This window comes from Gallus gallus, chromosome 4, assembly GCF_016699485.2.
Source record: "Gallus gallus isolate bGalGal1 chromosome 4, bGalGal1.mat.broiler.GRCg7b, whole genome shotgun sequence".
In the NCBI taxonomy this organism is placed as follows: Eukaryota; Metazoa; Chordata; class Aves; order Galliformes; family Phasianidae; genus Gallus; species Gallus gallus.
In genome coordinates, this window is record NC_052535.1 from 9,395,637 (window position 1) to 9,416,356 (window position 20,720).

The 20,720-nt window shown below is 36.5% G+C and overlaps 1 protein-coding gene across 7 annotated transcripts in view; it reads left to right on the forward strand.

The window, feature by feature from the left end:
- The window catches only part of BRWD3 (bromodomain and WD repeat domain containing 3), a 54,774-nt gene that overhangs the window by 26,901 nt on the left and 7,153 nt on the right, over positions 1–20,720 (forward strand). For 5 of the 7 annotated variants that reach the window (XM_015278524.4, XM_040699449.2, XM_046940599.1 and 2 more), the window contains 27 exons: positions 1,257–1,361; positions 2,787–2,940; positions 3,442–3,576; positions 4,361–4,489; positions 4,894–5,119; positions 5,723–5,893; positions 7,723–7,906; positions 8,390–8,483; positions 9,121–9,270; positions 10,085–10,161; positions 11,082–11,259; positions 11,585–11,701; positions 11,983–12,090; positions 13,227–13,351; positions 13,573–13,655; positions 14,236–14,347; positions 14,621–14,682; positions 14,773–14,928; positions 15,214–15,334; positions 16,053–16,178; positions 16,289–16,370; positions 16,842–16,898; positions 17,418–17,561; positions 17,846–17,998; positions 18,798–18,961; positions 19,552–19,649; positions 20,158–20,316. In XM_015278524.4, coding sequence (XP_015134010.1) covers positions 1,257–1,361; positions 2,787–2,940; positions 3,442–3,576; positions 4,361–4,489; positions 4,894–5,119; positions 5,723–5,893; positions 7,723–7,906; positions 8,390–8,483; positions 9,121–9,270; positions 10,085–10,161; positions 11,082–11,259; positions 11,585–11,701; positions 11,983–12,090; positions 13,227–13,351; positions 13,573–13,655; positions 14,236–14,347; positions 14,621–14,682; positions 14,773–14,928; positions 15,214–15,334; positions 16,053–16,178; positions 16,289–16,370; positions 16,842–16,898; positions 17,418–17,561; positions 17,846–17,998; positions 18,798–18,961; positions 19,552–19,649; positions 20,158–20,316 — 3,470 coding nt within the window. The remainder of the gene's footprint in view (positions 1–1,256; positions 1,362–2,786; positions 2,941–3,441; positions 3,577–4,360; positions 4,490–4,893; positions 5,120–5,722; positions 5,894–7,722; positions 7,907–8,389; positions 8,484–9,120; positions 9,271–10,084; positions 10,162–11,081; positions 11,260–11,584; positions 11,702–11,982; positions 12,091–13,226; positions 13,352–13,572; positions 13,656–14,235; positions 14,348–14,620; positions 14,683–14,772; positions 14,929–15,213; positions 15,335–16,052; positions 16,179–16,288; positions 16,371–16,841; positions 16,899–17,417; positions 17,562–17,845; positions 17,999–18,797; positions 18,962–19,551; positions 19,650–20,157; positions 20,317–20,720) is intronic. The other 2 variants (XM_015278525.4, XM_040699450.2) reach the window with 1 other exon arrangement.

A 20,720-nucleotide genomic window follows, 5' to 3' on the forward strand; every position in this document is an offset into this window, starting at 1 on the left:
CTCAGAAGCCTTTGTCATGGAAAATGATATGGGAATGTGCTGATACAATTGTACAAACAGTTCCTTCCTTCCAAGGAATGTGAGAGCACAAGTCCCACTGAGAGTATTAAGTCATGTAGTCGCTGAAAATTATACTCATATACCAAATGGAAAAGTTATGACCATGTTTTTACTTTATATAAAAATAAATAAATAAAGGAAAACTTGTCATGGGTGTATTTAAACACTCTTTCCATCATGATGAAAAGTTCCAGGTCAAGACGTGTGAAAAGATGAAACAATCATCGTTTCTGTATGTAAATGTAATACATTATAAAGGCATTAGCTTTCCTGGGAAAGCTGGTTATTTGAGGAGCTTTTGTCAGAATTCTCAACAAAAATGACTTCTGTAATATTGATGGTCAAAGCTTTATGATAGAGTTCTGTGATCAGCTTCACAGGCAGGGCTACTGCTTTTATTCAACGTGGGTATTTCCCTTCTCTGTCTTCACCTTTTCCCTAAGTTAATGTATTATAATTTATGCTAGACTCCTGGCATGTAATTTCTTTTTCTTTGCTTCCACTATGAACTGCTCAAGGGATTTGCTGATGTCATTAAAAAGGGAATGTGCAGCTTGTATGAATTACGACATTGAAGTCATTCCAAGGCCATCTGCTAGCTATAACCAAATGTAATTAATGTTGTGAGATATAAACTGTTTTCTGCTGTACAGAATCTGATATGAAAATTGTAACCTCACTGTCTTTTAATTATATTCTCTAGATCAGAGATGCACAAACAATATAAAGAATAAGTGTTGAAAAAGTATTAAATACATTCTAGCTTCTGTACTGACTTGAACACGTGTGCTTTTGGCTTGCCAAATGTTGTAGCTGCTTTTTATTCTGTGGTAGTAGTTCATGGAGATTTTATGACAGATGAAACGCGCCTATGTGTGGGCATATAGAGAGTAAGGCAAGAGTATACACACAAGTATGCATCTTCAAGTATTTTACCTGTATACATGTATGTGTGTGCGTATTTGTTGCAGAGGGGATCACAGTCCTCTGCCAAACTCCTAAACATTCTTGCCACAGGATTTAGTATGCTCTGAGCATGTGGCTGCTGAGGATAGAAAGCTCCATAGTGAAGCTACCGAACAGTGAGAATGGGCAAAGGGCAATTGGGTATTAGACCAGAAGCAGCAGTGACTTGATGCTTATGCAGAATTTCATGATTCTTTTGTCTTTTTTTGTTTCTCACCTCCACCCCATAGTTTAAGATTTGTCAGTGGAAGCAGAGATGGAACGGCAAGAGTATGGCAGTATCATCAGCAAGAATGGAAGAGTGTAGTCCTGGATATGGCAACTAAAATGACAGGGTAAAGTAAACTAAACAAAGCACGCTGCTTACCATTGTTTACATAAAAAACAAAATCTTGGAATTTAAAACTATTTACTTAATTTTAAGTTAATTAAAAATGCATGTTAGTGGTGTATTGAAAATGCCCCCAGAAGAAAATATTAATAATTGGTAGTGCCTGACTCTAGTGGTTGGGGAACACTTAGTATTTTATTCATGTGGTAAGAATGTCAAATAGAGTTCATTTCGTGGAAGATTTGTAGTAGAATGTCATTGATCCTATGCAGACCCATATGTTTTTAAAATAAATATATGTATATATGTGTTCAAGACAACTCTTGTTTTTTCTCACCTCTCAGAAGAGATCTAGTTGTTACTGTTATATTTTCCTCAGGTCGTTAGTATTCATTTTATGTCATGTATATTGTTCTATTGTTGTACTGTGGGATAGAGTTAAAATTATAATGAATTAATTGAGTTTAAAACACAAAAAAGAGCACAATATCTAATATGAATGTGAATATGGATGTTTGGCAGTTTCTAGTGTTATGCAGTCATTGTTACAAATAACAGACAGTTTCTTTTGTGATTTCAGTTACTATTCAGATAAACAAATTTAGGCCACTAATGCTTATTTCACTCACTTGAGAACAAATGACAGTAGGCAGAAGGTTGATGAGAGGTTTGACACTGGTTCTTTTCCATAACAACCTTCCTTCCTGTATAAACACACTTTTAGATTTCTTATTTTAGCCCAAGACCTGAGTTGCTTTGCAGAATTTCTTGTAATATAGAAATATACATCCAGAGCAATTATTAACCTTGCATTTTTCCCTAAGCTTTCAGGTAAGAGATGAGTTGTGTTCATTTTATTCTCAGGTCCAATTTGAATTTTGAATTTTTCTGTTTGAGGTCCTCTCATGCCTTCTGTTAGTGCACAACTCTCTCATGCACTTCTAGTTGAATGTGCACGATAACAAAAATCAGTGAAGGGGAAATCCGTTAGGCAGGTTTTTTTCTTTGCTGCATTCTTTGTATTTCACGTGGTTACATTTTTAATAAGCTAGCTGGTGGAGCCTGAATCTGATTTATTTAGGAAGCTTTTGCTCATTACAGAGTTTACTTGTGTTGATGACTAATAAGATAAAGTGTCTTGTAGAAAAAGTCTTAATAGAAATGAAAGAAGGAGTTATGGTAGGTGAGGGTGGTCATTGAAGAACAGGAAGGAAACTTGTTCTTTTTAAGGAGGGAGAACTATGAATCTTAATGGTACTGACTATTTTCTGTATCTGGTTTTTGCTACTGCAGAAGCTCCCCTTCCTTCTTCTGCATTAGCCAGTAGTAGTGGCGGCCATGATCTCCCTAGCTTCACATCTTAGCGCTGTTAAATGTTTCTGTATGCAGTTACTGATTTATTTCTTCTTTAAATTATGAATTTTCTTAGAAACAATGTAGCATCTGGGGAGGACAAGGTGACTAAACTGAAGGTTACAATGGTGGCTTGGGATAGATATGATGCCACTGTCATCACTGCAGTCAACAATTTCCTTCTCAAAGTGTGGAACTCATCCACAGGGCAGCTTCTTCATAGCTTATCTGTGAGTAAAGTTCAAGTGAATAATCCCTGTTTGTTATAAATGAACTCTAAAAGTGATTTGAGGCTGAGCTGCAACCTCATGCCTCCTTCTAAGCAATGTTCTATCCTGAAATATACTGGCTGTCTTGTGCTTTTTGGGAGGATGTGTATCACGAGGAGAGGAGCTGATGACCAAAGTGCTGCTAGACTCTGCTGATTGCTGTCTGACAAGGGAGCCTATTTGGAGGCCAGAGCTTCTGCCCTGACTAGAGGGCTGCAGCTGTCCTCAATACTGATTTCTGCTTCCTCTCCCCTCTCCTTTTGTGCTGAGCTACAGTCTGAAGCAGAAAGTATGATAATGCCAAGCCTCTGACAAAATGTCAGCTACGTATAGATACAGTTCTAGTCTAAGATCTAGTAAACTGAGCTGTTTTAGATATCCTTGCACTAAATACTATTCAGAGTATTCAGAGATGTTATGTGGAGAAACATGACTTTCTTTTTTACCCCGCTTTCACTGTAGGGTCATGATGATGAAGTTTTTGTTCTGGAGGCCCATCCATTCGACCAAAGGATTGTACTTTCCGCGGGTCACGATGGAAATATTTTCATATGGGATATAGACAAAGGAACAAAAATTCGTAATTACTTTAACATGGTAAGAATAATCAGGGAAGGAGTTTTGGTTTTTTACATTTGTGTATAACTGGTCTTGAGGCAAGAGTGGATTTCATCATGTACTTACTGTGAGCAATGTTACGACAAGATTAGTGGAAAGTTCCTGCGTATAGAACAGGGAACACTATACTCTTCAGAAAGCAACACCCAATTATGTTTACTGTGTGTTTAAGTGTAGCAGCAAGTCTTTCATGGGATGTGTTGCATCAGAATATTATTCATTCATATAGTTATACTGTGCAAAAGATAACAGTCATTCCCAAGGTAGAGCAATGAAAACCAGTAAGTTTCTGTGTTGTAACACAATGCTGTGGTCTGGGAAACAGCATGGTTGTCTTGTGTGGCATCTGTCTTAATCTGTGCAGTCAGGTTTGTTGGTCTGATTCCACTGCTGAGCAAATGCAGCTGTGCTACTTCAGGACCTGAACTAGCTTCCTGGCACCTGATGTGAAACCTGCTGGTACGGAGCTAAAATGTGTATGAGTTCTTTGCCACAGGCTTGCTCTGTATCTTCCACTAAAAAAAAAATTAGACTTCTTGTTTCAGAACATACATTAACAGTTGCATTGAAATTTAAGGGCAAAGAAGTAATTTGACTTTATATGTCAGTGATACTTTAGTAGTTGAGTAGAAAAGTAAAAGCAAGCATTGAGTGAGTGGAGAGCGTTCACAGAATTAGGATTTAGTACTTGATGAAGCACAAGTGCAATTTTCTTTTCATAGAGAATACATGATTTTGAAAGGGATGCTCTATTTGTATACAGATTGAGGGCCAAGGCCATGGAGCTGTTTTTGATTGCAAGTTCTCACCAGATGGACAGCATTTTGCCTGCACAGACTCTCATGGACATCTGCTGCTATTTGGATTTGGATGCAGTAAATATTATGAAAAGGTGAGTTGAGTGAATTTTAAACTCATCTCTCTTGACCTCATTTTGTCTTAGGAGTAGTTGTGTTAGTTTGTTGTCTCCCCCATGCCATGGACTAAATACTAATTAAATTAAATAAGGGAGCAGTTATTGTTTATCTAAGTTAAAAAGATTTAGAAGAGAATCTCTAGACAAGGGAGCAAGACATTATCTTCCTTCAATTCACCTTGGCATAATTTACTATTGAATATTTGCATCAAGTCTTGATAATAAAACACATTTGTGGTAGGCATCTGTTCTCTGTCATAACATTTCTTCTGCTGATTCTAAGTGTAGGAGTTGTGGTATGTGGGTATGGGAGCCATTCCAAAGCTTCACGACAGCTGCAAATGGCCGTTTATTTATTTACTAAATTGCTTTTCTTGCAGATTCCAGATCAGATGTTCTTCCATACAGATTACCGTCCACTGATCCGTGATGCAAATAACTATGTTTTGGATGAACAGACTCAACAGGCTCCACATCTTATGCCTCCTCCATTTCTGGTGGATGTTGATGGAAATCCTCATCCCACGAGATTCCAGCGGCTGGTACCAGGGAGAGAAAATTGCAAGGATGAGCAACTTATTCCTCAGCTGGGTTATGTAGCTAATGGTATGCTGTCTAAGTCTCATGCATAATACATGTATTGCACAGTATTGAGCACCAGTTCAGCAGGATGGTACGGTAAAGATTAATTCAGTTTCTTCTGAAACAAGTAGTTTAAAATCAGCCTTGAGGTAGAAGAACAAATCAGGGTACCTTCATAGCATAAAGGAAGTGTACGGGATTAACTAGATTGGAGATGAGACAAGGAGACTGCAGTATTCCAAAATCTTTGGACCTCTACATACGTTTATGGTAGCACGCTTAAACTATCATCCAGTTGTTCTTGATGTGACTATGTGAGTAAGGAAGCAGGAAAGTAAGACAGACTTTGAAAAATGCTGATCTCTGATAGAGGTCTTCCACTGTTACCTACTGAAGTATTATTTCTTTCTGTTATTCCAAAGTGCTTATTTTTATTTTATGTGCAAGTCTGTAAATAAATGCTTTTCTTATAGATAAACTTTGCCTCCATTCTGAGAGCAGAAAGATTACCTGTAATCAGATGTTTTGTAGGGCAGACAGCACAACTTAAAATTTGATTGTTTTTATAGTGTTTATAAATCAGAAATTAAGCATTTTGTAAGAAGTCATAACCCTGTTCTTGTTAAGGTGATGGTGAAGTAGTTGAACAAGTCATTGGGCAGCAAACTAATGACCAAGATGAGAGTATCCTTGATGGGATGATCAGAGAGCTACAAAGGGAACAGGATCTAAGACTAATTAATGAAGGAGAAACTCTTCCAAACCCTCCACTCAATAGATCTCACTCTGTTAATGGAGGTAAGCGTCCCCTCTTTACCTCTGTCATTTCTTTAGGTAAAGAACAGTAAGGCACTAATCAAAATGTGTTCAAGTTTGTGTTTTAGGACTATGTCTTTGAGGACTCTTGCTTTTGTTCTTACGCATATTATTAACTTGTCTGGGGCACTTGCTAATGCTGTCAAAGGAATTAAATGTTGGAGATGCAGCCGATCACCTTACTAACTGGGCATTATCTGATTACTTAGAACTGTTAATGTGTTAATTCTATTATAAATCGTTTCTAAAAATAAAGTTCCCTATATTGTCTTGATGTCACTTAATCACTATGGAGATGATACTTTCTAACTGAATAATGTCAAGTCAACAGTATGTAATTAGAGAATGCCAATGGAATACAATGTTGTGACAGGCTAATGGCTTCCTTGTGCAGTATAAATGCTAAAGCTGAGCATCAGTGTTTATAAAATAAACATGTCTGCTCTGTCTTAGTGTTTCCTGAGAAAGCCTGAGGTTGTTCTCCTGGTGAGTGTTCTGCTATTGTGACTGTATTTTTAATATGCAAAGTGATTAAAAATTTAAAACAAACTCAGTCAGATATGAACAGCTGACTGTGAAGCAGCTGATTGAGTGCAGTTGTCATAACAGAACAGATGCTGTGGACTTCTGCTGCAAGTCATCCTGAGCTTTTAAAAAATTTACATCACTAATAGATTAATTTTAGGTGAGATGACTGATTATACTTTTGTATTAGAGTTTCCTGGCAAATCTTAGATTGCTAGATTTAGAGTTTAAATTCAGGAAGGAATAGGAAACATATTACTGGAAACTGCATAAAATACACTTTTGCTTTGATCTGAATTGGTGTTGTCATTAATGTGGCCTAGTAGGCAGCTTCAATTCACAGGAAGTCCTTTCTGCTTTTTATGATAGGCTGATGTGTAATCCCAGTCCTCCGTTGTATTGGCAAAATATGTACAAATGCCCCTGTATTTGTGTGAGAGGGGATTTCCATATGTCAGAGACTAGAAATGAATGAAGTTACTGACGGTACAAGTTCTGCAAAGTGTTTTTCCCACATGAACTGACCCATTTGTGTGAGTCAGTTAGAATATATATGAAGTGATTGGTATTTTAATAGCTGAATATCTCTATGTAGGGTAGCACAGTTGTAAATTCAATTTTTTTTTCATGCTGTTAGCCCTATTTAAGCATGTAGAAATTGTTATTTGGGAAAGTATCGACGAGATAAATTAAGGCAGTGACAGCAGCAGCAATTCTGATTTTATCAGCATTATTTTCTCATTTAGCTACCATGAAGTCTCAGTCTCTGTTTTCTTCTGAATGTGTAGCACTGCATTATTGTGCCACCTGATGAAAAGTGTGCCTGTGCACACTAGGTAAACATTACAAATACAGGTACAGGCACAAGAGAAATGTTAAACCTTGCAGCAGTCTGTTATTCTAGGTGATAATCTCCTCTTTCTTCTACCACAGAATTTAAGACTCATGACTTAAAAGCCTTTCAACGGAAGACCGGGCTTCGATTTGAGGGTCACTTAAGTGCCTTTACAATTTTTCTAATAATTATGTTGTCTGCTTGCCACAGACATCCCTAAGGTATTGCAATAGTGATTATTGCAATAAAAAAAAAAGGTGATATTACAGAAACAAATACATCTGCAGTAGTCCATGGCCGGTATGTAAAAACCTTCATCTGAAGCAAGAGACAAAGCCACCTGACATCTAATTGGTGTTCCAAAAAGGCGTTCTGCAATCTTTAAGCTTTAAATTCTGGGTTTTATTCATTGGTCATAGAGGTGAAGAAAAAAATCTTTTTACCCCCTCAGCTCTTCGAAGTCCAGCATTGGAAATTGCATCTCCACCAAATGTTGGTCTCCGGAGAAGTGGTCAAATTGAAGGGGTCCGGCAAATGCATCACAATGCTCCCCGAAGTCAAATGGCAACAGAGAGAGATCTCATGGCATGGAGCAGAAGAGTGGTGGTGAATGAGCTTCCTCCAGGCATCAGCAAGTAAGAAGCCAAATGAGATAAGAAAAGAAAATTAAATTCTATGATGTTTAACAGTTCTTCCATACATCCAGTGTAGGTTTTAAAAAACAATTTTTCGGAAATAATTTCATTTTTGGGGGGATTTGTTTGGAAATTCAGATAGTAGTATTGGAGTGGTAGCTTCTGCTGAAGGTTTAAGAATAGTAATTCCTTCTCTTCTCAATTAAGTCTTTTTTCAGTGGTTCAAAATACACATTTTTCCTTTTTAATTTCAATCTTCTGATTTGATTCTTCTGTCTTCCTGAAGCTTTGTTTAAAACCAAACCCCACACTAACTGTAATGCGTTTCAGTTTTCTTGGAGTGAAGTATATGTGAATGCTGTTAGGAGGACCTGTGCCCAGATTTCTTGTAGCAAGAGACACAGAAGTACTTTAATTTATAGAGAGACTGTTGAGTATGTAATGATCTAGTGAATAAAATGGATGTTTCCTGTGCATAATTAGGGTCCAGGAAGAATGTCGAGCTGCCAAAGGTGAAATTGAAATTGGTTTATACACTGTTGAAAAGAAGAGAAAGCCATCCCATACCTTACAACGGGTGAGTCAGTTCACCAGAAGTGAGAACCTGAGTGTCAAACAGTTCTGAGAACTCAGCTAAAAAATAAAATGAAAGGAAATGATTTAGAAGATCAATAGTGCTAATTGTTACTTTGGCTCTCCTACTTTTCTCAGTAACTGTAACTTGTCTATTTTTATACTGTAGTGTGCAAAAAACAATGGTAAATCTATGTCCATAAGGCTTCAGTTGTTGGATGATTCTGGGAAAGCAAAAGAGCAGTGTCATGGTAAATGCTCAGCCTGACTTACAGAAATTAGGAGAAAGATGAGAGGTGCCACCCGTTAAGTGGCCAACTTTTGTCTCATCCAGAGGCTGCAGGAATTGTTTTAGAAAAACTATATTTCATCATAGCAGTCCTTCTTAGAAAGAAAGATACTTTAAAAAGTAGTATTGATATTAAACAAACAAAAACCATCCAACTGAAAAAAACGAAACAAAACCAACATACACTGAAATGAGCAACCACGAGTCTGTAAAAGATCTCTTTTCAATTCTAATTCTAGGTTTCCTGGTTGGCATTTGTAGAAAATCTTGTATTAAAAAGATATCTTTTAACTCCATAATTCATTATTAAGTATGTACTTGTTTTCTTCTCTCTCCTCTCACATGATAAAAGAATGATTACCAACCAGGAAGTGGAAGATCTTTGAGAAGGAACCAGCGCAAACGCCAGCACGCATACCAGACCCGCTCCACAATAGAGCACAGTCAGCAAGGAGCAAGTCAAAACTCACGTGCACGAGAGGAGTCAGACAGCTCCTCAGAGGTCTGATATGTCAAGTGATTCCTCCCACATGTTCCTGGTTCACAAACATTGCGTTTTGACAGCAGTTGTGCTGAGAGCACTGTCATTGCTAGGGCTCAGGAGTTTCTCCACTTAAAAAATAATGCTCAAACTGTTGAGTCCTTTGGATTTGTGGTGTTACTGTAGCATGTTAATCTTGGAGAGAGGAGGATCATTTACCTCAGTGCTAGTACAATATTCGAAACTAGCTTAAAACAGGTTGTGTATTTTTGGAAATCTGAAATATTTTCAAATAATTTTAACTGGATTGGGTTAAACCACTTACAGTTTTGGACATTCACATGTAGTAGAGTTCATGCTGCACATATATTCTAGGTCAGATTCAGTACTTTAATTTCATCCACATCTGTAGACTGTAGTTGAAAGAGATGTTGGTATTAATCATTGATACAACAATGGAAGAACTTAAAATATACCAGATTAAATATAACTTTTTTCTCAGCAGGGAGACATGCAAAGTAAATAGAGACAGAGAATTGTGAATGCAGTGAACATACAGAATAGCTACAGAACATACTGAAAAGGACAAGTGACACAAAAATTTATTAATCAAACACTTAAATAAGAACATATTCTATGGTGCAAGTACTGTTAAAATTCACACCAGGAATTACATAATAATATAATATTAAGATAAAGAAAGAAATTGTGGAATTATTTAAATTAGTCCTTAACTACAAAGCTTTCCTCAAGTGAAACAGACCGTATAACTTGTAAATAAAAATGGTACATGTAAAATTTTGCCCCAAAGTGAAACCTTTTGTTTTTAATACAGGAAGATGAGACAGTTGGCACAAGCGATGCATCTGTGGATGATCCTGTGGCAACATGGCAAAGTGACAGCAGCTCCAGGTAGATTTATTTGCCTCTTCATTAAGTAATTTGAGCAAGATAAGTAAGACATTTGCTCTGATATTGTGAAACTATGATTGCAAGTTCAGGAAGAAGTGTTACTGAATAACCTTGTAAAGATACAGATCTGTTACACCCTATGACAGACTGAAGCAGACTGTCATAGACTAAAGTAGTTTAAAATGTTAACAACAAAAAATTCCAGAGTCTTATCAAGTAAATACTTCTGTGTATTTGAGCGTCTTTAATACAGTGACTTGTGTGTGAGAAAGGAGTGTCTCCTTTCCTAATCCCACTTACAGCATTTCCTTTTTATTTATGGAAATGAAGAACAATTTTGAAAGAATGTTTCTATGAAAATCCCCATTTAAGCTAATAACTTATTGAAAAATTGATGCCATTTAGTAGTATCTAGTAGAAATATTGATAGAAATGTATGCGTATCTTCCGTTCATGTTTCAGTAGTTAATTTTTCCATTGTCAATATGTCTTTGTGTACCACTTCCACAGTCTCTTTTTTTAATGCTATGCTTTTACAACTGAAAGGGATGTGAGCTAATACAGATACTGTGTCTCTTATTTGGGTATTAAAATTGGAGATGTATTTTTAAGAGTGCTCTGATTTTCTGATTATTTTCATGCAATTAAGTCAATTCTTATAAAGTCAGTCTATGAATCAGTGAGATATTTAGTATGACAATAAGTACCAAACAGAATTCTTAGATTTACCAGGAATTTTCAATTGTTAAAATAATCTGCTAAGATATCACTTAACTGTTCATTAAGAGAATGGAAATGTGCCCTGATCCTGACGTCTGTTTCACATAACCAGAAAAACAGGTTGAAGGATTGGACCTTTCATTCCACTGTGTGAAAACTGAAGTGCTGTTTCCTTTCTTACAATTTTATATTATCTACAGTGATTCATCAAGTGAATATTCTGACTGGACAGCAGATGCTGGAATTAATCTCCAGCCTCCAAAGAGACAAACGAGGCAGGCAGCTCGGAAAATCTGTAGTAGTTCTGAAGATGAAAATTTGAAGGGAACAAAAGGAGTGGAACAAAAACGAAGGAAACTAAAACAACCCAGAAAAAAGGTTGGCATTTTTAATTTATGAGGGCCTTTCTGACTTCATAAATACACTTTTTTTTTTTTAACCATTTGTTTTTTTCCTAATAATTGTTAAAGACCGGCAGTGTATTTTTACAGAAACATAGTCTCTTTATTTATGAACATCTTAATCTTCTGTTTTATTGATAATGAACATTTTTTACCACCTGTGAGTTAGTTGAGATTTTTGGAAGGTTCCAGCGTTTGCTTTGCCCTTATGTATCGTTATCTTTAGATCATGCTTTATAATCTGTTGTTGTATACTTTGCCACAGTAATTGCAGCTTTTGCTCTAAATTTAATGTATTTAAGAAACCAAGTGGACTGCTTTCAATGGAAGGGGAACCCAGTGAAGAATGGTTGGCCCCGCAGTGGATCTTGGATACCATACCCCGCCGCTCACCTTTTGTCCCACAAATGGGAGATGAGGTAATACTGACTGTAGCAGTCTTTAAATTCCCATCTAGGCTGATGAACTTTTTTTTGGTTGGCACTATTAAATCTAGCTTTCAGTGACTCATGGTCAAGATAGCTGACTTAGGGAACCAGATGTTTACGGATAGCTGTCCTATGTCCCTTTATGTGCACAGGCAATTTCTGTTTATGCATTTTCAAACAAATCTGTATGCTTTGTGATGATCTCAATTTTGAAAGTCTATACAGGATAACTATCAGTAAAATAATGTATTTTTTTTAAATTCTCATTTAAGATCATATACTTCAGGCAAGGCCATGAAGCTTATGTGCGGGCAGTAAGAAAAGCAAAAATTTACAGTATTAACATGCAAAAACAACCATGGAACAAAATGGAACTCAGGGTAAGTTAAATGGATACTTCAAAGTGCTGAATGCCTCTATAGTGTTAACCTGGCATTATAAGCCAGTATGAAAGTGTTGGACTAGATGGCTGCCAGAGGTCCCTTTTGTGTTTCTATTTTTTTTTTTTCCTCTGTTAACTCTCATTCAAGCAGAATCCACCCCACAAAAGATGTTTATAGTTCTATCAATGCTCTGCAATGACCTGAACATTTAGGTGGAATCGTTGTTTTAAATGTGATTGCAACAAGTAAGTAAAGATCTTAATGGATGCACAAGCTTCCTTGAACAAGATGTAGTTAAACATATTGTGTATGTTCTTAAATTCTTGGAGGAGCTAGACATTATATTATGTGTTTTAACAGAATAAAAGTATTATAGATTGTTTGGCTAGGTATTATACTTACAAAGTTCTTCTTCTTAACCTTTTTACTTTGATTTACTGAGTCCAGTGACACCAAATGCTCAGTGTTTTCATATTTTGTTTTTCTTTATTTAGATTTCATATCAAGCAAAGAGCATATATAAATGCTAGTAATATTCATATGCATATGAAAAGAATTGCTTTACTGGAAAAATATCCTGATATTAGCACTAGGTACTAAGTGATTCCACCTGTAATCTTCGAAGACATCACCGGGATGCCTTTCAAAGAATAAGAAAATGCTATTTCATTTAGAATACACATCTTAACACCCGCTCATGGTTGACAAGATGTGATTGTACAATGCTAATATTGAATTTCCTCTTCAGAAGGAAGAGTTTCCTTTTCCTTTCCCTGTATGTTGCTATACAAGGGTGAGAGGCCTTCGCTTTAGTCAGGAATAACCCGTGGTGCCATCAGTGTGGTTGAAACAGAACGTAGCGTGCCTTAAAATCTTCTCACAAAAATTAAATAAGTTGTGGGCATCTTGCTCAGTGCCTTGGTGTGTTTGTGAACATCTTTTATTTTTAGTTTTCTTCTTAAGGAGACGGTGATTAATTTGTAGTTTTTGATAAAGAAAACTTCTATGGGTGAAATTACGTGGGCTGCAAATTGGAAACATTTATTTGTTGTTTATAGGTCTGGTACTTTAATGTGGATGTTTCTGTTGTAAGCATATTAAAATAATGTTGTTCTGTGCATGTTGATTAATAGGAACAAGAATTTGTGAAGACTGTAGGAATTAAATACGAAGTTGGGCCCCCTACACTTTGCTGCTTGAAGCTTGCATTCCTAGATCCAATCACAGGCAAAATGACAGGAGAATCATTTTCCATTAAGTGAGTAACTGCAATTCTGATGGTGTTCTTTGAGAAATTTTACTGAGGCTTAGAAGCTTCCCCCATTTTTTCTTTCCTCTCTTTCAAGACACAATGGCATGGATTCATTATTATGCTAAACATGAAAAGAAAATGCATGAATTTTTGTGTTTGGAGGCTGTATTGTACATGTGTTACAATGCTTGTGGGTAACAGAAGTAATATTTTTCTATTTCACAAAGGTATCATGATATGCCAGATGTTATTGACTTCCTTGTGCTGCATCAGTTTTATAATGAAGCCAAAGAGAGGAACTGGCAAATAGGTAACGACTTCATATGTTTTGCAGTTTCTTTGTTTGCTTAATAGGCTAAAATTTGGTGGTTGTGTCTTTTGGGGTTTTTTTGTTTGTTTGTTTGTTTTAATTTCTGTATATAATATGATGTTATTATGATATTTCTGTATATAATATCATATATTTCAGACATTGAAATGGGGAAAGAAGTGCTCACATCACAACAAATTCTAACATTTAGGTATACAAATTCTTTTTCAAGCAGTGTTTATCCTAATGTAAAATAATTTTACTATATACTCTATTAATAGACTTACTTTGTGGTAAAGATTCTAGATTATAAGTTTTATTTTGCAGTTAATTTACAAATCTTGTTTTGTAACTCTGATATTCCTATAGCACTCCCACAGCCTGACTTTTTAGAGCCAGGCTTGTGCTTTGTGAGGATGTGTTTGTAAGATGATGTGCAGCATCTTTATAACATGATGTTAAGAGACTGTGTCACACTTTATACTATAGTGATCATTGGAAACGTTATTTGATGTTTACTACAATTCCTGTAGCAGAAAAGAGAAATGATAAATTCTGCAAAAATCCTTTTTCCTTCAAGGGGATAGATTTCGCAGTATAATAGATGATGCTTGGTGGTTTGGAACTGTGGAGAGTCAGCAACCTTTTCAGGCAGAATACCCTGATAGTTCCTTCCAGTGCTACTCTGTTCAGTAAGTACTTACACAGTTGCAATATATCAGACACGTTGACATGCTTGGTGTATACTTGAGGAACATGGATCCTTTTTTTCCATTTAAATACATAATAAGCTTCATTGTTTTCGTGTATTTAACAATGATCTTGTTCCTGAAGCAACGCTTCTAGCATAAATAGCATTGCTGTGAATGCACGGGAAGAAAAATATTTGTTGTTATGTTAAGCCAGATGAAAAATTAAATGCTTAATTTAAGTATTTGAATGTATTTTATTTTTATTTTTAAAAGTTGGGACAATAATGAAAGAGAGAAAATGAGTCCCTGGGACATGGAGCCAATTCCAGAAGGAAGTAAGTGTGTTTTGAATTCACATCCATATGTAAAGAAAATAGTTTTGTGTCACCGCCGGTGCTCACTGTTGTTGAATTCTTCATATTTAGCTGCTTATCCAGAGGAGGTTGGTGCTGGAGTTCCTGTGACTCCAGATGAGCTGACAGCTCTTCTCTACAAACCCCAAGAAGGAGAATGGGGGGCCCATTCCAGAGATGAAGAATGTGAACGAGTAATTCGGGGAATTGAGCAACTTCTTTCTCTTGGTATGTTTGGAGAGAAAGGGTGGAAGTATTAAGGACATCAGTGCGGCTGCACGTGACTGAATGGTAGCTAAGGTGGGGTGCTGGGAATTGACATGAGGTATTTGAAATGTTCTCAGCTAAATAATTGAAAAGAGTCTGCTAAATGTCATGTGGTGCCCATGTATTACTTTTACTGAATTCTTAGGAAGGAAACACAGAAACTATTATAAGGAATCTAGATATTTTACACCTTTCCTGCAGGTATCATCTGAGGCATCTGAATTACTTTGATCTTTTGTCTTTCAGACATTTCTAATCCCTTTGCTGTTCCAGTGGACCTTAGTGCCTATCCCATGTATTGCACTGTAGTTGCTTATCCAACTGACCTCACCACAATCAGGAGGAGACTTGAAAACAGGTTTTATAGGTCAGTTTGTTTTTTACTTGTTTGTAATCTACATTTTCAGTAGACTATTTGAGCAAAATATGCTTAGCTAAATAACATGCAATGCTACTTAGGCAACGTATTTGGTAAACTGAAAGCATAAAGTGAGATTTTATTTGACTCTGTAGAAAGTAAGTCCTACTATATGATCATTTCTTTTGGCCATGGTGTTAAGGCAAAAGCTGGTATATCTGGATCTGGAGTGTCCCTTTTATTACACATTCAGTGTCTTAGTCCCTGGATGCACTGTACGTTGACTATATTTGATCTGTATTTTTGCTGCCTTTGAACCAGATACTTTTCTGGTACTGTGGTTGCTAGAATTGGGCTAAATAGTGCTGTAAACCAGAAGTCTTAGTTTTTCCAGTTAACTTGGTGATAGCTAATATCTTTTTCTATAATGCTCTTTTCCCGGGGTTTTCTCTAACTGGGAGGGGACAGCAATCTTCAGTAGGTTTGTCTCCTCTTTTCTTTCCATTCATTGCTGATTTCAAGAGGGATATCTTTCCTCTACAAAGTTGTCTCAATCTGCACACTTAATGGGGCAGTAAGCAGTGTCTGAACAGAAACCTCTTACCTCTGTCTCTGGCAACCTGTTTCCTGCGTACTTTTAAACTCAGTAAATCTACTGAAATCAGAAGGTGAAGGGTGTACCCCTTCCTCTCCATCCCTTTCATTTTTGTTGTTGTTTTTGTTTCAGGAGAATCTCTGCACTGATGTGGGAGGTAAGATACATTGAACACAATGCCAGGACTTTCAATGAGCCAGACAGTCCTATAGTCAAAGCAGCGAAAATTGTAACAGATGTATTACTTCGCTTCATTGGGTAGGCATTTTTTTTAAGTCATCTTCATAGACCTGATGTTTTGAGTTTCTAAGAAATTCAATTATATGTTTTGATTATATGTCATTATATGTTTTCTTATTGCTGTACAGGGATCAGAGTTGTACAGATATATTAGATATATATAATAAGGTGAAAGCAGAAGACCTGAGCAGTACTGATGAAGAGGAAGAGGTAAGACCATTAAGTATGATTGTGAGAACTTATATTTTTAAATTCAGTATCTGCAAAAAGTTACAGAATTTAATGTAAGAGACTACATGAAGTCAGAATAAACTCAGTACAGCTGCTCGTGGCATGAACTTATATGCAGAGGTATATAGCTCAGCAAGACTGAGACTTAGCTGAATTCTCAAGGACTGAAAACAAGCCACTAATATTTCTTAGATGTTTACATGTAATTTCCATGGAAGCAAATTCGGATTGGAAAAGATATGCAGTGGCTTTTCTACCTTTTTTTTCTACCTCCTACCCTGAAGTTTGGTAACTTCTGATTTAAAACTGGTTTCTGTTTTGCTTTAAACTGTCTTTTCATTTGAGTAGTTTGTAATTGTATTCGCTGTTATTTTGTTGTAACCCTGCTTGTTTCCATTACTCCATGTGCACACAAGCTTTTATGTGTGTAATCATCACCTTTTCCTTTAGGTGGCAGAAGTAGATGTAGATTCAGATGCTCCAGGAACTTCCTCTGGAAAACAACGAGTGAGTAAATCTTTCTGGTTGATTTAGCTTACAAAGACAGGTGGAACAGGTACTGAGATAGTCATTTAGTTCTGAAATAGTTTAAATCTTTCATCAGCCCATAGTCTGTAGTTCAAATGTTGTGAATTCAGTTGTATGTCAGTGCTGCCAGACTAAAGATGCTGCTGTCCAGGAAAATTTAATTGCTGAAGAATCTTGTTTGTTTGTTTGATCAGAAGGATATCTAGAACAAATTCAGTTTGCAATCAGAATTGAGGGAAAAGTGACAACAATAGCAGGCTTGAATCTGAAATATTGTGTACTTCGTATGGATTTGAGTGATTATCTATTGCCAGAAAAAGCATATTTCTGCATTTTGCGTACTGCTTATTGTTGTGTCTTTAGCTATGCTTTAAGTTCTTGCAGTTCTGTTTTTAATTATGGAAATCTATTTCAAATCAGAACGCTAGTAAATTAATAGGAACTTAAAGTGGAAATTCTGAATATTTTGAAAGATGATTAAATATATCTGTTTCCCAGCAGGTAAGACGACGAATAAAAAGACAGCCCATGAAAGGAAGTCCTGATGCTTGGAAAGAGCAATGCAAGCAGTTGTTAAACCTGATTTACGAAAGAGAGGACTCTGAGCCTTTTAGACAGCCAGTTGACCTCTTCTCCTATCCTGTAAGTACGACTTCCATACTCTAAATTTTAACAAGCTGATGTTCATCCTTTGGCAAAGTTCCATGTTGAACATGTTTCTGATCTTTCCCTTTATGAGCTGGAATGGATCATGTTCAATGAACTGATGTTTTCAGAGAATTATCTGCAGTAACTCTCAAATCTCTGTCCTAAGTGGAAATAATTACATAACAGCCATTGTTGTGAGTGATAATTTAGATGTTTTCAATTGTCTGCCATAGATGTTGCTATTATCAGCCTTTATTAATTCTTGAATGTTCTTGTAGGATTACCGAGATATTGTTGACACTCCTATGGACTTCAGCACTGTGAAAGAAACCTTGGAAGCAGGGAATTACACTAGTCCCTTGGAATTCTACAAAGATATTCGTTTAATATTCTGCAACTCTAAAGCTTACACTCCTAATAAAAAGTCTCGAGTAAGTAAAAATTTAAATTTCTTCTTTACAAGGACTTTGGCCTTGCATGAATACAGTACATGAAGGGTGAAGGTTGGGTTGGGGGTAAGCTCTGAAGATAAAGACTAGTAATTTTTGCTTTCTTGAGTAGAGAGAATATTAGTAGAGAGTTGCAACAAGACAGGTGATTTGAGGGTGTTTTTATACATGCTTGACGTCAGATTAAGCTTGGTGGTGCATTATTTACTGCTGTGCACCCCATGGGAAACTTCCCTGTGTATTTATAACTGAACAGCTTGTGAGTCAACTTCCAAATTACTTTAATAAAGTAGTCCATCGATATCCATTTGCTTAAATGCTGTGAAGTGCCTCAGTGGGATGATCGTTGTGGGAGGGCTGGGGCACACAGCTGGGCCTTCTGCCACTGCAGGTTCATCTACTGCCAAATGTGTGTCAACATCCTGAGGTTTTCTAGTCTGTTTTACTGTCTTGGCAACAGCATCCCAAGTGGAGGCAAGAAGGTCAGGACAGTACATGCCAGAGCTAAGGAGACATTGCTGCAATGTAATGGTACTTCACGTTTATTTTATGGATAACTTCTATGCTTTATGATGATTAAGAAAGAAGGATAAACACTTTCTGTCGTAAGAATAAACTTATATCATGAATGGAAATTATCTGTAAAGAGCTTTGTAGTTGAACTCACCATGAACTTTTCTTTTGCACTGAGAAGCTGATGTCTGGGCAGTTTTTTATACTTTTTTGCTGATCTTCCATTTAGTGAAGTTCTAGTAACTATGGCCATGCTTTCTCACTCCAGATTTACAGCATGACACTTCGACTATCTGCCTTATTTGAAAATCATATGAAGAATATCATCTCTGAGTACAAGTCAGCAATGCAATGCCAGAAGAGGAAAAGGCCCCGGTACCGAAAACGACTAAGAAGCAGCAGCAGTTCACCGTCAACAAGCAGAGCCTCTAGGTAACATAATACTAGTAAGATGTGCTATCAGTATCATTTGAGATGCATCGTAACAGCAGTAGACAAACCTTTGTAAATAGGCAGCCAGCAACGGTATTGCCAGCCTTAGTGATTCTATGATTCTATGTTTGTTTCTTGATACAGTTGTTCTTTTGGATGGTAAAATCATGAGCACAAATCCCATGCTAACTTCATAGTTTGTGCCTAATTCTGTAATTAGAAGTAATCCCTCTGGATAAAATGGTAAAGCAAATGCATTTTTGCCGTTGTTTAGTAAAAGTTGAAAAAGTGCTGAGTTTAACACTTCATTGACTTCTGTATGATACATTATCAATGGAAACTGAGTATTCCAGTTTCAAAAGGTGAGATTAAAAAAAAAAAAAAGAACCCTGACATGCTTTGCTCTTAAAAACTCAAATGCCTTTATCAAACAGGATATTGTAACTATGTTTAGTGTTACTGCATCTTTTGCATGAAAAAGATAGTTTGTGTTATGACTTGTGCAAAAAAAAAAAAAAAAAAGACATTTTGCAGGGGAAATTCCTTTGGTATTAACAGTTTTATCTCTTTGGGATGTTTTGTGTCTTCAGTCCAAAAGGGAAACAGAAGCAAATGAAGATTCAACCTAAAACCAACCAGAATACCTCATTACCTTTGACTCGGACCAGCTCTTCAGTTTCATCTCATGGTGAGAAGTTCTCTAATATGCATCCTTTCTCATGTAGCAGCTTGTCTGCAGAATGATGAAAAAAACTGAAGGATATTTAATATTCAGTTTAAATATTATATTCATGAGACACATGCAAGACTTACCTGTTGAACAAGCAAATAGCAAAGTCATGTAAATATGTGATCTGTGGATAGTGTTAGCAGAACATGACCCTCTGTTTGTTGGGAAGTTATTGGTAAGGTTCAGAGAGTAAGGTAACTTGGCCTGTCCTTGCTTAGAATTAATTGAGCTTGGACTTCCTGTACATAGGCTTCCTTCATGTAGCAACTACAAATACATTAAGTTACTTTGGATTACGCTGTGGAAGAATCTATGTCTCTTCATGACTGGAGAGGCAGCTTGGTGAGACTAACCTCCTGACTTTTAGGCCACTAACTACAGAACTTCCCAAAAATATATATGCATTTCAAATGTATAAATAGAGGATGAAAGATACTCTGTTAAGGTAGTGGTATCCCATTTTAAGTTTCAGATACAACAGAGGAACCTCTGGGTTCAGCCGCTGGTGAAGAAGTGGAAGTCCAGCCATCTTCCTCAGGCTCAAATGCACAGAACCGAAGTGGAAATACCATTGATCCAGGGAAAGTTAAACCAATCAGAAGTAAACTGACACCAGTGAAACAAGGTGGGACATAACTTTTCTGTTCTTTCCATGACTGATTTCACTAGAAATGGAAGCTTGTGCTTCTGGTTGATCTTACAGTATATTTACCTGGGTCTAATATACTATAGCCCCAACCTATACTCAAACTAATTTAGCTTATTATTTACAGTTCTTGTTGTCTGAATGGTGGCATGCACATCATGCTACATGTAATTCAGTGGAGTCCTTTAAAATTTCTCCTGATGGAAAAACTTGATTGCTCTTAAACGTCTTGAGAAGTAGTTTCTTCAAAAGTGACAAAAAAGCAAAAAAGCTGAAAGAATCTCCACCCCAAAATCTTATCCTTTAAGTAATCTAGTTGGAACCAATAATAAGTAAAAGAATTCCAATTTTAAAAATATATATTTTTATTATATTTGAAATAA